The sequence below is a fragment of the Chanos chanos genome, chromosome 7 (assembly GCF_902362185.1).
Source record: "Chanos chanos chromosome 7, fChaCha1.1, whole genome shotgun sequence".
In the NCBI taxonomy this organism is placed as follows: Eukaryota; Metazoa; Chordata; class Actinopteri; order Gonorynchiformes; family Chanidae; genus Chanos; species Chanos chanos.
The window spans coordinates 11,981,021-11,993,521 of NC_044501.1; the positions used below are offsets into that span (position 1 = coordinate 11,981,021).

The 12,501-nt window shown below is 42.1% G+C and overlaps 1 protein-coding gene across 1 annotated transcript; it reads right to left on the reverse strand.

Annotated features, from left to right (window-relative positions):
- Positions 1-1,832: 1,832 nt before the first annotated feature.
- metap1d (methionyl aminopeptidase type 1D (mitochondrial)) lies at positions 1,833-12,226 on the reverse strand. Its single transcript, XM_030780536.1, has 10 exons — positions 12,187-12,226; positions 10,225-10,388; positions 8,353-8,502; positions 7,860-8,008; positions 7,536-7,578; positions 7,028-7,191; positions 3,082-3,179; positions 2,772-2,819; positions 2,476-2,554; positions 1,833-2,047 (listed from the first exon to the last, which is right to left on the reverse strand). The coding sequence occupies exons 1-10, from the start codon at positions 12,224-12,226 to the stop codon at positions 1,969-1,971; spliced, it is 1,014 nt and encodes a 337-aa protein (XP_030636396.1). The 3' UTR covers positions 1,833-1,968.
- Between the last annotated feature and the right edge of the window lie 275 nt (positions 12,227-12,501).

Below are 12,501 nucleotides of genomic sequence, written 5' to 3' on the forward strand. Positions count from 1 at the left end.
ATAAACTTGTGCAGTTATTTAGCACTTCAGGGACTTATGCAGAGATGAGCAAGACAAGACAATTTTTTTTTCATTTAAACAAGAGGAAAACTTGTGTAGTTGTCAACTGGCCTGCGTTAGACTTTTGCCAATTTAACGTAGGCTACGCCACATCTCTCCCCCAACGAAATACAAAAATAGGCACCAGAGCCATAGTCAAGACAAATGGCGCGTGGCAAATTCGGTGGGATTATATAAACACTGTAATATATAGATTCCACTCTGTCAACTCAATCCATATGAATTTTCTTTCCGCATGTTGTGGACTTTCTATCTCATTGTCCATATAGCTTCTCTGCTGTCGTTTTCAAAACATCCAACAACAACTTCGACTTATTCTGAATTTAGAGATGCACTGAAATATGTTTTTCGCCTGTATATGTTTTTCGCCATATATGGCATAAACCCTGGTAAAGTCAAGTGAGCAAGTGCGAAGTGATTGACATCTGAGCAAGCTTATGGACTTCCTTGAACTAAAGCAACAGCATCACCGACTAGCCCACTTTACGGTACATAAAAAGAGCGGCAGTCTACGTATAATTACCCTTAATTGTACACATCGTTAAAAGCCGCTAGCAATAAATAGTTGCAGGCTAGGTTAAATCGCTGCAATCTGTCAGAGCGCACAGCCGCAAAGATTCAGCGTCAGTGAGTTTAAGATATTTTTTTCTTACCGGTTATGTATTTCAATTTAGTTCTTGATGCTTTTAATCCGACGGCGTGATAGTGTACAGTTTGGACTAATCTGAATCACGGAGAAACCGTAATGAAGCGGTTACTCCGCCTGGTTCTGGTTCTGGTACCAGTTGAGAAATGTGTTTCAATCGGTATTATTCTTTAGCTCTTCGTTTTAATTAAGGGATTATGCATAGTAATATACCAACAGAATTATTAGCACAGTAATTGTCGACTAAACATGGACTTTGACATCGAACAGTAGCCAAATTTATTAACTAACGAATAAACAAATAAATAATAATAATAAAAAGAAAAATATAGGCAATACTAAGTCTTAGTGAAAAGTATGGATACTTGCATGTGACTTGACCAATTAATGAAATTTTACCTACTGTCTGAATTCATCAATCATACTTAGTTATCTGACAATTTGAAAAGAAATACAAGATTACAGCTGGGTATGTTAGGGATGGATCATACGATAAAGCGTGTCCCATAAATAACTTCAACTCTCCGACTTGCCGCCGTAATAACATTACATACCGTCTTAATCTCATGATGCAGGCAGACATTGAGAAACTCTGCCCTCCTAATTGTACATAATGATATTTCGTCCTTTCGTCCACAGCAGTAAGCTGCATGGATTGACGTCACGGCGCAGGTATGTTTGACACAATAACACGTAGTAAAAATGATGGGTTCCCACACGAACAATACACGAACATTCCATTACATAACTAGGTGAAAAGACAAACAGCCTAATTCGGTCAAACTGCAAATGAACGGAATTTTTTGATTAATAAACATTTAAAAAGTTACTCCTATAACTAAAGTGGTGTTGTATGTGGCCCAGAAATAAACTCAAGTTGTTGTTGCTGTTGTTCTTAATTTTTACATTTTTCAATCAAACATTTTGATTGAATAAGTAGCATTTTGGGAGTTGTACGAATGTGGGTCAATGTGCAAGCTGATCAAAGGGTATCAGTAAAATGAATGTAAGGTTCATTCATTAGTAATTACATGAAAATATATTAATGCTTACCAGATCTCTTCAATTTTTTTTTCAATTAGAGAAAGAGCAGAGAGCAATTTAATGCTTTTATTTAAACAGCTATAATAAGCACTCTTCCTTTCAACAGCACACTCACAGATGGTGATGAGGCTATGCATCTAATGCAAGAATGTTTCAGTCTCTCTCTCTCACTCTCTCTCTCTCGCAAAGACACCAACAAACAAACTCCATGGGAACAGTCAGTCCTCCTCTGGTAGTCTGGTCAGAATCTCCACACCATCAGCAGTGATGACAACTGTGTGTTCAAACTGGGCAGATCTAGGGATGAAAAAAGATAGAGAGAGAGAGAGAGAGAGAGAGGGAGGGAGAGAGAAATCTAGGCATCACAGGGGGAAAAAAAACATATTGATGCACTTCAGTTTCTATGAGCCTTGACTAGAATGTCTTCATTATCTGAACTCTTGAGTCTGGATGGAAGAGGCTACCCTGACCAATCAAATTCACAACGTAGTTACAGATAATTTGCATAGCTGTGCTTTAATTGGTTGATTTTGTTTGATTATTGAAATCAGAATGGAGGTGGGCAATCTCTATGTACATGAGGATGCCCTCTGATGATAAAATGATGCAGTGTTGGACTGTCATGAACCCAGTAATGACAATATAACAGGCTTACATAAGAGAACCATCAGGAACGGTGAGCACATGACAGATGACATACATAACGAAAAGACCGCGTGTCATACCTTTTGTCATCCGCCGACACCGCCGTCCATTTGTCCCTGAGGATTCGGAATTCCGACGTTCCCTCCATCAGGATAGGTTCTGGAAAGCAAAAAGAATCATAAGAGAGAGAGAGAGAAAGAGAGAGAGAGAAACATGAGTACACAAGCTCACAAGACCGGGAGGGAGGTGTTGTTTTCCCCTCATTCTCCACCACATCCTCTCTCTCTGATTGCACTAGCACCACCACCCACTAGCCTGAATAATCCCAACACATAAACAGACATCAAAACACATTTACAGATACGAGCACACTGACCTACAGTAAAGGCCATGCCCTCCTCCATCTGGAGGTCATTATCATTCGCTGTGGGAAAAGAAAAAAAAGCAAAAAAAAAAAAAAAGAGAAGATATCAGTAAGAAGAAAGTCCAAACGCCATGGATATCTTTGCTCATGAAACACAAGTACTGGAACCACTCCGCCGTCTGTATGACCTCACTGCACTAATGAATGTTTGTCTATGAAAACTGATGGATGGCGTTTGTCATACACTTCAATGATTACAGAGAATACAAAGAGATGGGAAGATCTATTAAAAAAAAAAACAGGGGAACGGTTTGGGTCTCACCGTGATGCCAGATCTCAGGATGGCCGTGGAAATACGACCCGATCCCGTGCCCGATGAAATACGGACACACGCGGAAGCCATTTGCGTTCGCTATGTCGCTGTAATTTGGAGAGATCAGGGCAGGGGTGTTAGTGTCTCCCATCGCCTCCCTCCCACCCCATCCAAAAAAAAACCCACATCATGAACATGAAAAGATGTCAAGAGATGGTGTTTTTATTGACCCTCTCCACAGGGGGTCTTATGACCAGTCACACCCACCGGTTACCATTACAGCAGGAGTCCAAATGCCCCCCTTCTCTCCCCTTCCCTCCCCTCCCCCCCAAAAACCCCCACTTCCCCCAGCAAGACCTCCTGCTGCCCTTTATCTAAAATACATTCTACTACTAAAGAGAGGAGTATATCTTCAAAAACAGTAATGATGACATCACTGTAGCCACATTCAATCAGTTTTCATTTCTTTAGCCCGTTGATTTTCTTTCCCATGAGCTTGATAATTCACGTCTTTGGAGACTGCCTTTTTAAATGTTCTTTCCCCCCCCCATTTCAGTGAGATGGTAAAGGCCTTAGAAAACTTGGCATAAATGTTTCGTCCAAAATAGGCACCGAAAAGTTTTGAACATCAGAACATGTTCAAAACTTGTTTATTCATGATCAGATGGATTTATTTATTTGATTTGCAGAAGTGGATCAAATGAAGCACGTCTGAATTACATAGTAATTCACACCCAGCTCAAAATATGAGGATGTGATTCAGACGTGAATGTTGGAGAGACAGAGGAATAAAAGAAGGAAAGAAATAGGCAGAACGAATGAAACAGAGGGAGAGAGAGAGAGACAGAAAGGAGGACATTTAGAGACAGAAATACACTGTGAGAGCTTCTGTGTATATCAGGGAGAGAAAAAGAGGGTGAGGTGGGGGGGGGGGGGGACTGAGTGCTCTTTCCAGGGGAGGGATAATTGTTCTCTGTGTGTGTATAATGACAGTGTATGTCTCTGCAGACACTCTGAGTTCTTCTCTGAAAGAGAGGGAAAAAAAACCCCTACACAACAACAAAAGAGCTGCTCCTTCAGACTGAGGGACACTGTCTGTATCAACACGCACACAGACAGGCATGCACGCGCACGTATACACACACACACACACACACACACACACACACACACACACACACACACACACATATCACCTTATTCATCATATTCTCTTCTTATAGAGGCTGAGAGACTAAATAAGCGTGTGTGTGTGGGAGAGAGAAACAAGTAAAATGAGGTATCTTCTTTCAGAAGGTACCGGTAACCGCTAAAACAAAAAAGAAACCACTCCAATGAAAGAGTGAAACACAGCAGATAGAGAGAGCGTCATACAGAGATGGCTCCTGAGTTAATCAAGCAGGGAAACCGTCTCTTCTTCTCTGAGTTTGTGTCTAAAAATGTTGGGCAAAGCCATTGGTCCAATACGTCGGCTATCACGACTACGGGGGGGGGGGGGTGCATTTGAAAGAGAGGGGTAATTGGCGGACTGTGTTTTTGGCAGGAACCTTAAATTACGAAGACTTGCTGATGTTTTATGAGGTATAGTGTCTGAGGTGATGCTGGAGTGGAAGACTGAGAGGGGAGGGGGGGGGGGGGGGGGCCATCATCAAATAGGGTCAGCTGCGGTCCTAAGCACATAGCGCTTGACCGCAACGTTCCCGCGTTCGGTTTGTGGTACGAGGCAAAACATACGAGGAACTTCGAGTTACTTGACAGCGAATATCAATCTGGGGATGTGAGTAGGCATAAAAAGCCCGTCAAAAAAATTTCACAGACACAGACACTCTGGTCGGACAGCAGCGTGTAAAATCCCTCTAGCCCTCTAAAAATGCACGTTTGGCGAGTAAAAGTGGCTGAGAAGAACACAGGCAGCGGTCGACTGAAACAGTGGAAAAATAAGTATTTGGTCAAATGAGTCATCCTTCCCTCTGCCCTACACAAGCAAGATGAATAAATGCGTGGAGAAGGCCAAACCCAAAGTTCTTCTTTCCTCTGGTGAAAGGTTCTGGCTGTTCTGTGACAAAATGTGGGGTTCATTTTCCTGGCAGACTTTAAGGTCCACTCAACAAGTTTAGAGAGCAAGGTAAAAACGCCAGTACAAATAAAATAATAAAAAAAAAAACGTTCTGAATGAACAATCGCATTCTATGGTGAAGCATTTTCTGTCCTGGAGGCAATGACCTCTTCCTCCTTAAACCAATCCGGGGGTAGGAGTGGCCCCTGGATTGGTTTAAGAGACACTAAAAACAAAACAAACCGCGCGCGATGAGCGTCTTAGACAAGAGATCCCGAAGCAGGGAGATCCTGAAGCAACATGTAAAGTACCTGTGGCTCGTCGTTCGTCGACGAAACGCCAAACAACAGGAATTTTGGGGGGGGGGGGGGGGGGGGGGCGTTGTTGCACCCCTTCGGGCGAGTTCCAGAAAGTTGTAAAATCTGTATTACGGTCAAACGAATGTGTTCTGGTTGCATGCGGTGGTCGACGGCGTGTTCAAAAACCTCTGCGCTAGCGTTTCCTTTATTTTGGCAGTAAACTGTAAATGTGACAACATCCAAACGTTAAAAGGCTCCATAAGCACGCGCGTGCTGCGCACGGCAAACAAAGAGACTAACGGAGAGGGGCAACTGAGAAAAATAAATAAACAAATGAGGGACAGACATGGGGTGGGGGGGGGGAAGAAAAACCAAGAAAACCAAGAGTTTTTTGGGTATGAAAGGGAAGAAAAACAGAGAGAGAAAAAGAGAGACATATCTTTTCTTTCTTCCTGACTTTCGTCAAAGGAAAACCTCGTATGTAGTTTTTTTAATCAACATATGACAAACAACTGGTGACATATTTTACAACACTCTCTTAAAAAAATTTAAAAAAAAAGAGATTATATGTGCAGTTAGTGTCACATAAATGGACCCAAACGGTCGCTATACATTGCTCGGTAAGATTTTCTAAATATCACGATATCACAAATATCTTATTTAAAGTTGTCACAATAACTTAAAATCAGATATTTCAAGTTATTTGAAAGCACCTTTCCCCTCAAACAGGGAAACTATGGGCTCTGCAGGTTTCTTTGTGTTCCCACTGGTAGCTGAATCCACCCCGAGAGAGACTACATTTCTCCCAAGACAGGATGAGCAAGCCTGTAATTTCCATCACACGCGCGCGTGCGCACACGCTCGCACACACATACACAAGGGCGCGCACACACGTCAAACAAGACAAGCTAACCTGTAATTTACACCCCATTGCAGAGAGAAAACCCCGGTGCACTCTGGGTAATTGCTCCTTCTGAGTAAGCCTAGAAATACATTAAAGTACTGCCACCCCGGTCTACACGCTACAGTTGCAAATGGAAGGTTTAGATAGAGACAATAAGGGCTCTCTCTCTTTTTCCTTCCTTCATTTTGAGAGGGTAGGTGGCAGGGGGTTCAGGGGTGACATCCGCTTTAGGAGTGAGGTATGACAGATGAATAAAAGAGGTATTCATATTGAAATCATTTGTGAAGAGATAGATAAAAAAAAAAAAAAAAAAAAACACTAAGGTGGGAACAGTTCTCCTATGTACCGAGGCCTCAGGAGCGCACACACACATGCTGTGCACAGTAAGCGATCCCTTTGTTTGACTCTCTGGCTACATACAGAGTTACAGGGTAGATACAGTGTGTATGCGTGCATGTGTATGTGTGTGTCGGAGTGAGAATAGTATGGCATTTTGAGCACTTTCTGTAAGTCGAGGTGTGTACGTGTGTGTGTGTGTGTGTGTGTGTGTGTGTTTGTGTGTATGGTGTGTGCAATTACTCCACTTCAGCTGTTCATTCCTGACCTCTGATTCTTCTATGGAAGAGATAAGGTCTTTTCCCTCACACACACACACACACACAGGCATGGACACGCACACACACAGTGTATGTGTACCTAATAGTGTTGCCAATGACGCAGAGGGGTTTGCCGGGTCCGCAGGCGGCGATGGCCTGGTCTCGACACTGCCGTGCCACTTCCACCAGCCTCCTACCCCTCTCGTCCACCGAACCAACCAGAAACGTCTCTGAGGTATCGCCATGGTAACCCTCAAAGTAAACCTGCAGGAAAAATGCAAGAGACAGATTACATTGCAACATCCTGGGTGATAACCTGTGACATTCAATTTTGGACAGATTTTTGGACTACTATTACATGAAAACAAAAACCCACACTGCAAAAAAGTACAAAAGGAAGACCGAAAATCTATCATGGTAACACTCAGTCACTCTAAACCTTTTCCAAAAGCTAAAGAGGAAACAGTAGTACACTTGTGTGTTTGTGTGTGTGTGTGTGTGTGTGTAAGAAGGAGAAAAACAAAACAAAAAAGAATTAGGTAAAGGAAGAAAGAGGAACAAGAGGGAGAAAGACAAAGTGATGCATTCGGATTCATTCAAACACTCACAGTAACGTCTATGTTGATGATATCTCCGTCCTGAAGTTGCCGACTGCAAAATGAACAAAGAGCAAGGACAAATAATAAGATATTATGGCAAAGCCAAACCAAGAAAAGCTGCATTTATATGACTGTAGACAATATGTAGCTTTATGAAATATGTATCTGTGTAGAAAATACTGACTGTATCTGAACGCTTGTGTGCCTGACATGAAAGAGAGAGAGAGACACAGACAGACAGAGAGACAGTCAGAGAGACAGACAGAGAGACAGTCAGAGAGACAGACAGAGTGACAGAGACAGAGAGAGAGAGAGACGATATTAATTTAGTACCTGTCAGGTATGCCGTGACACACCACATTGTTAACAGAGGTGCAGACAGATTTGGGGAAACCTCCGTAGCGTAGAGGGGAGGGGTACGCATTGTGCCTGATGGCTTCCTGATGAACTATGAAATCTATTTCATCTGTTGTCATGCCAACCTGCATATCAAAATATTATCAGCAAACAGAACCCAAACACATCTCGTTTATTTACGAAATCCATATGTTGCAAAACTGTCTCCGACTTATGACTATAACTCGTAAAATGTGTCACCGTAACTTGTAAAATATTTAAGGGCAGCAAGAGTGATGCGAGCTTCATGTTAACACACTACAGCATGAAACAACTGATGTTTTTCAAAGAGAAGCCATTTGTAAATCAAATACTGCTTCAAAACATACATATACACAACATTAGAATATACAGAATGCGTGAGTATCACACACACAAACGTACAATGCACACATACATACATATACACATACACACACACACACAGCACCTTTAAGCTGCGTCCAGCAAGCAGTAAGATCTGTCGTGCTAACTGGCAGGCTCTTCTTAGACCCTCAATCTGCTCCTCATCTTTAATCTCAATGTAATCTGCCCACTCAGGGACTGTGCTGGAAGACACATAATCTGGTCTTTGGATGTGCTAGAGAGAGAAAAGGAGAAAGAGAGAGAAAAGGAGAAAGAGAGAGAGAGAGAGAGAGAGACAAGCTCAACGTTCTGAAGTCACTGCAGCATCACAATAGATACTGTCTAAAAACTTCTGTCCATCTGCATCTGTGTGTGTGATTGTGTGCGCAGGCATGTGTGTGTGTGCTGTAAAAGCCCCTCTGCTACTCTGCTATATATATATATATATATATATATATATATATACACACACACACACACACGTGTGTGTGTGTGTGTGTGTGTGTGTGTACATAGGACGGGTCCAGGTATTTATGTTCTGAAACACAATAACTGTCCTGTGATTTACGCTTAGTTCTCCTCTGGAACACTAATGACACAGTCACTGAGAGACATCTGAAAAACACACTCATCACACATGACGACAGACCTCTTTTCCTCAACATCAAAAGACCGCAGTAAAGAACACACTCTTTTCTTCAAAGCTCCTCAGATCAGTGGCTCATCTCTGATTTTCTCATTCATTTTGATTACACTTCCACATTTTAGCAATACGTCCATTATATATCATCTACGTATCTGATGTGGTACATGGACATTGAAATATCTCAATAACTGATAAGCCACTAATCAAACCCCAGAGGTATTGTGGTGGTAGGCCTGAGTGTGCAGGAAGAGGACCAGTCGGGTGGGAGCCAAAATAAGTGAAAAGTTCACAATCTATGGCTACTGTTTAGTGAGACTTCAAGTTGTTCCAACTTAGACCACAACTTACAGTCATTATGACCCATATAGTGACTAACAGACATTATATCTCACAAGAAAAAAACAAAACACATTTGAGGTCAAACAAATAAGGGTACTTGTGATTTTAAACTATACAGTTAACTAATCGCATAAGGCTACTATCAATTAGCCACAATTCATTAGCTTCTTTCATTAAAAGCCAATGCTCGCATTTCCAAACAGTGTACACCAGCGTAAATCACATAAAGCAAGTTGACCAATCACAGATGTTTATTTTAGTGTTCCCTCAATCATCTGACCGCTATCGTGACTTCAACCGTTCAGATGAGTCACAGGCTCTCCAGCAAGTCAGTCAATGTCGAACAGTCTTATGTCTTTACAAAAAATACAATGAAACTCAGTGTTACAGTACAAAACAATCACTTCAGAATCTAAATTTGATTTACATGTACTTAGCCGAAAAGGAAAGGAACGTACAATCTCCGCTAATCGCAATACACGATCGCGGCGACTACAGCGTATCAGAAAAAATCATAGTGATTATTGTTTCCTCATAATAGCGTAGCCCTAAGACATCCATTACGACTGCTTTAGGCTACTGGGATTATGACTCACACCGTGGCCTCACGCCAGCGAGCCTCAGACTTACAAACCAGTAGAGCACACGGTACAAGAAACTCACAACAATACGATCAGAGTTTAAACTGAACTTAAACGTTGCGCGCATTTCTTTCTCTACAACCAAAAGTGCCATGTATCCACTTATCTATCCAAAGCAAACAGGGCTGGGAGAAAGGCTCAGTCTTTTTGTTTGACCCCTCCAGGGATTAAGTGGATAAGTATGTGCCCTGCGGCCCGTATTGGCTCATGTGTTCTTATACCCGTCCCATGCCAGAAACCACAGCGAGCTGTGGGACAGAGTGTAAACTATAATAGCTGCAAAGAAAGAGAGAGACCAAATGCAGCGCGCGGTGGACGGTGGGCGAGTTACCTTGGGTACGGCGTAAGAGGGCCGTACCACCGCCGGGCGCACCACGCTATGGGAACTCTGCCATTTCCTCCAAAAGAAACAACGTCGGGGTGGAGACCGGGTATGAGATGGGCAAAGCTGGCATCTTGACAAAGACGCAGCCCTCTGACACAACCCTGAAGCACCTAAATATAAACGTGACAAACAAAGCATAAACAAAGACAGTTGAAATGCTCTGTGAAATACAAATACACATACGGCACGCACAAAGAAATGCGATTACTTTTCGTTTTTTTTTGGGGGGGGGGGTCAGCAAAGGAGATGGCATATTACGGAACGTAAGGACAAAGCTCGTTGCGCATACATACACACACACACACACACACAAACTCGACTCTTCTTCTAAGTCAGTTAACCGCAAAACCAAACTACCAAAAGCAAACAGAGCTCCATTCCCAAAATAAATCCAGTTATACACAAGAGCCAGAGAGAGGTTGGGAGAGGGGGAAAAAATGCCAAAAACTAGTATTCGCAGATGAGAAGGGTGGTGAGAGAGAGAGAGAGAGAGAAAGAGAAGAGAGAGAGAGAGAGAGAGAAAGAGAAGAGAGAGAGAGAGAGAGAGAGAGAGAAAGAGAGAGAGAAAGAGAAGAGAGAGAGATTAGAAGCAGCTGTTGGATTACTCAGGGTGGTGTATTTGGGGGTGGACAGCAATGTGGGTGGTGTTGCTGCAATCAGAGGAGAGGATGTGGTTGAGGATGTGGGGAGAACGAACCCCAGCCCCCACCCCTCCCTTCTGTGTGTGGAGCCTAGAGCCCAAAAACCCAAAAGACTACTTCATGATGAAATATATGCCCATTTAAGAGAGTCTTTAAGGATTTACTCCCTAAACATGCCAACACATATACAGACATTTTACAAGACTGCTTTTCTGCTAAATACCTCTGCGTAATTAAAAAACAGCAAATATTAAACCACAATAACTAAACATTTACCCAAATGTTCCACGCAGTTGTGGCGCCTCAGATATAATGAGTTCCACACAAGAACTCGTATGACAGGAGAGGTTTAAATCATATAGTGCATTAACCTATCGGAAAACAAGACCCTTTTTTTAATGTTTTCACTAAATATTACTCAATTCATTGAACTAATTCCCAGCAATCAGTGATCCTCAGGGATCTAGTGCGCTTAGAAATTAATGTTAACATCCATTACTGTGCTTTTCTTCCAAAGAGAAAGGCAAATTATGAAAGTAATTAGTCTGACATCATCTGAAATTACATTACTACATGTTCACTGCAGTCCAATCTAGGATCTCCTTATTAAATTATGCTGTCGGTTCGGGCAAGAGCATCTGTAAACAGCACCAGCTGCGTTCCAAGGTAGACGGTCTCCTTATGTTCTCTATCTTTCTTAACCCGGATTTCGGGTCATCGAATATGTAACGTGATTGAGAGATAAGGCAAACGAAGAGGTCTAACCGTCTAACTATAACATAACCGCAACTGTAAAGAGAGACGTGTACTGCAGAATGACACTTGATTGTACAAGAAGGACTTGCTTTAATCCGAATCTCCTTAAGAACACTGTAAATACATTTCAAATAGGACCGCTAGATGATGGAGAGGTTTAATACAGTTAAATTTTAAACGTGCACACGTGAAGCATGTGTGTTTTGCTATCGCTACAGTGTGCAATAAATGACCTTAACCAGACTGTGAAACGGTTCCGAGAGAACACTTTGGCCATGCTGCTCTGGTTAGTCCACCTCACCTAACGTCAAAAGTTTATCGAAATAAATTTGATTGAATGTACCAGCACCAGAGATTAATGTAGCATCGTTAACTTTTGTTTTCTTTACTGTCAAGCACGGTTATCTAGAATAGTCATTACAATAATCACTGTGTTTGACTTGAAAACAGTATACTTAAACCACTCGCACATGTTCAATTGTTGTAAGCGTGACTGTTCAGCACCGCTTACCTCCTCTGAAAACAAACTTCGCAGCGCAGGGCGCCGCCATGTTTCCCGTCAAAGAAGGTCACGTGATTTGTAATATGCACACGCTTTTCCGTCAATGATTGTTGCTCTATTAACTTATTCTTTCCCCCCACTTAAATATAACGTAGCACTATCATTTAACATTGTCTGTTAATTTGCTATAAATTTCTAGGAGGTTACATATTTGATATCTTTGCGAGTTCATAAGTACTCGAAGACATCTCTTCAGATTGTTAAAGCGCAGCGATTTTTGCACTTGCAACAGCCACACTCAAGGAGTTTTTCCTGTCTGGATCT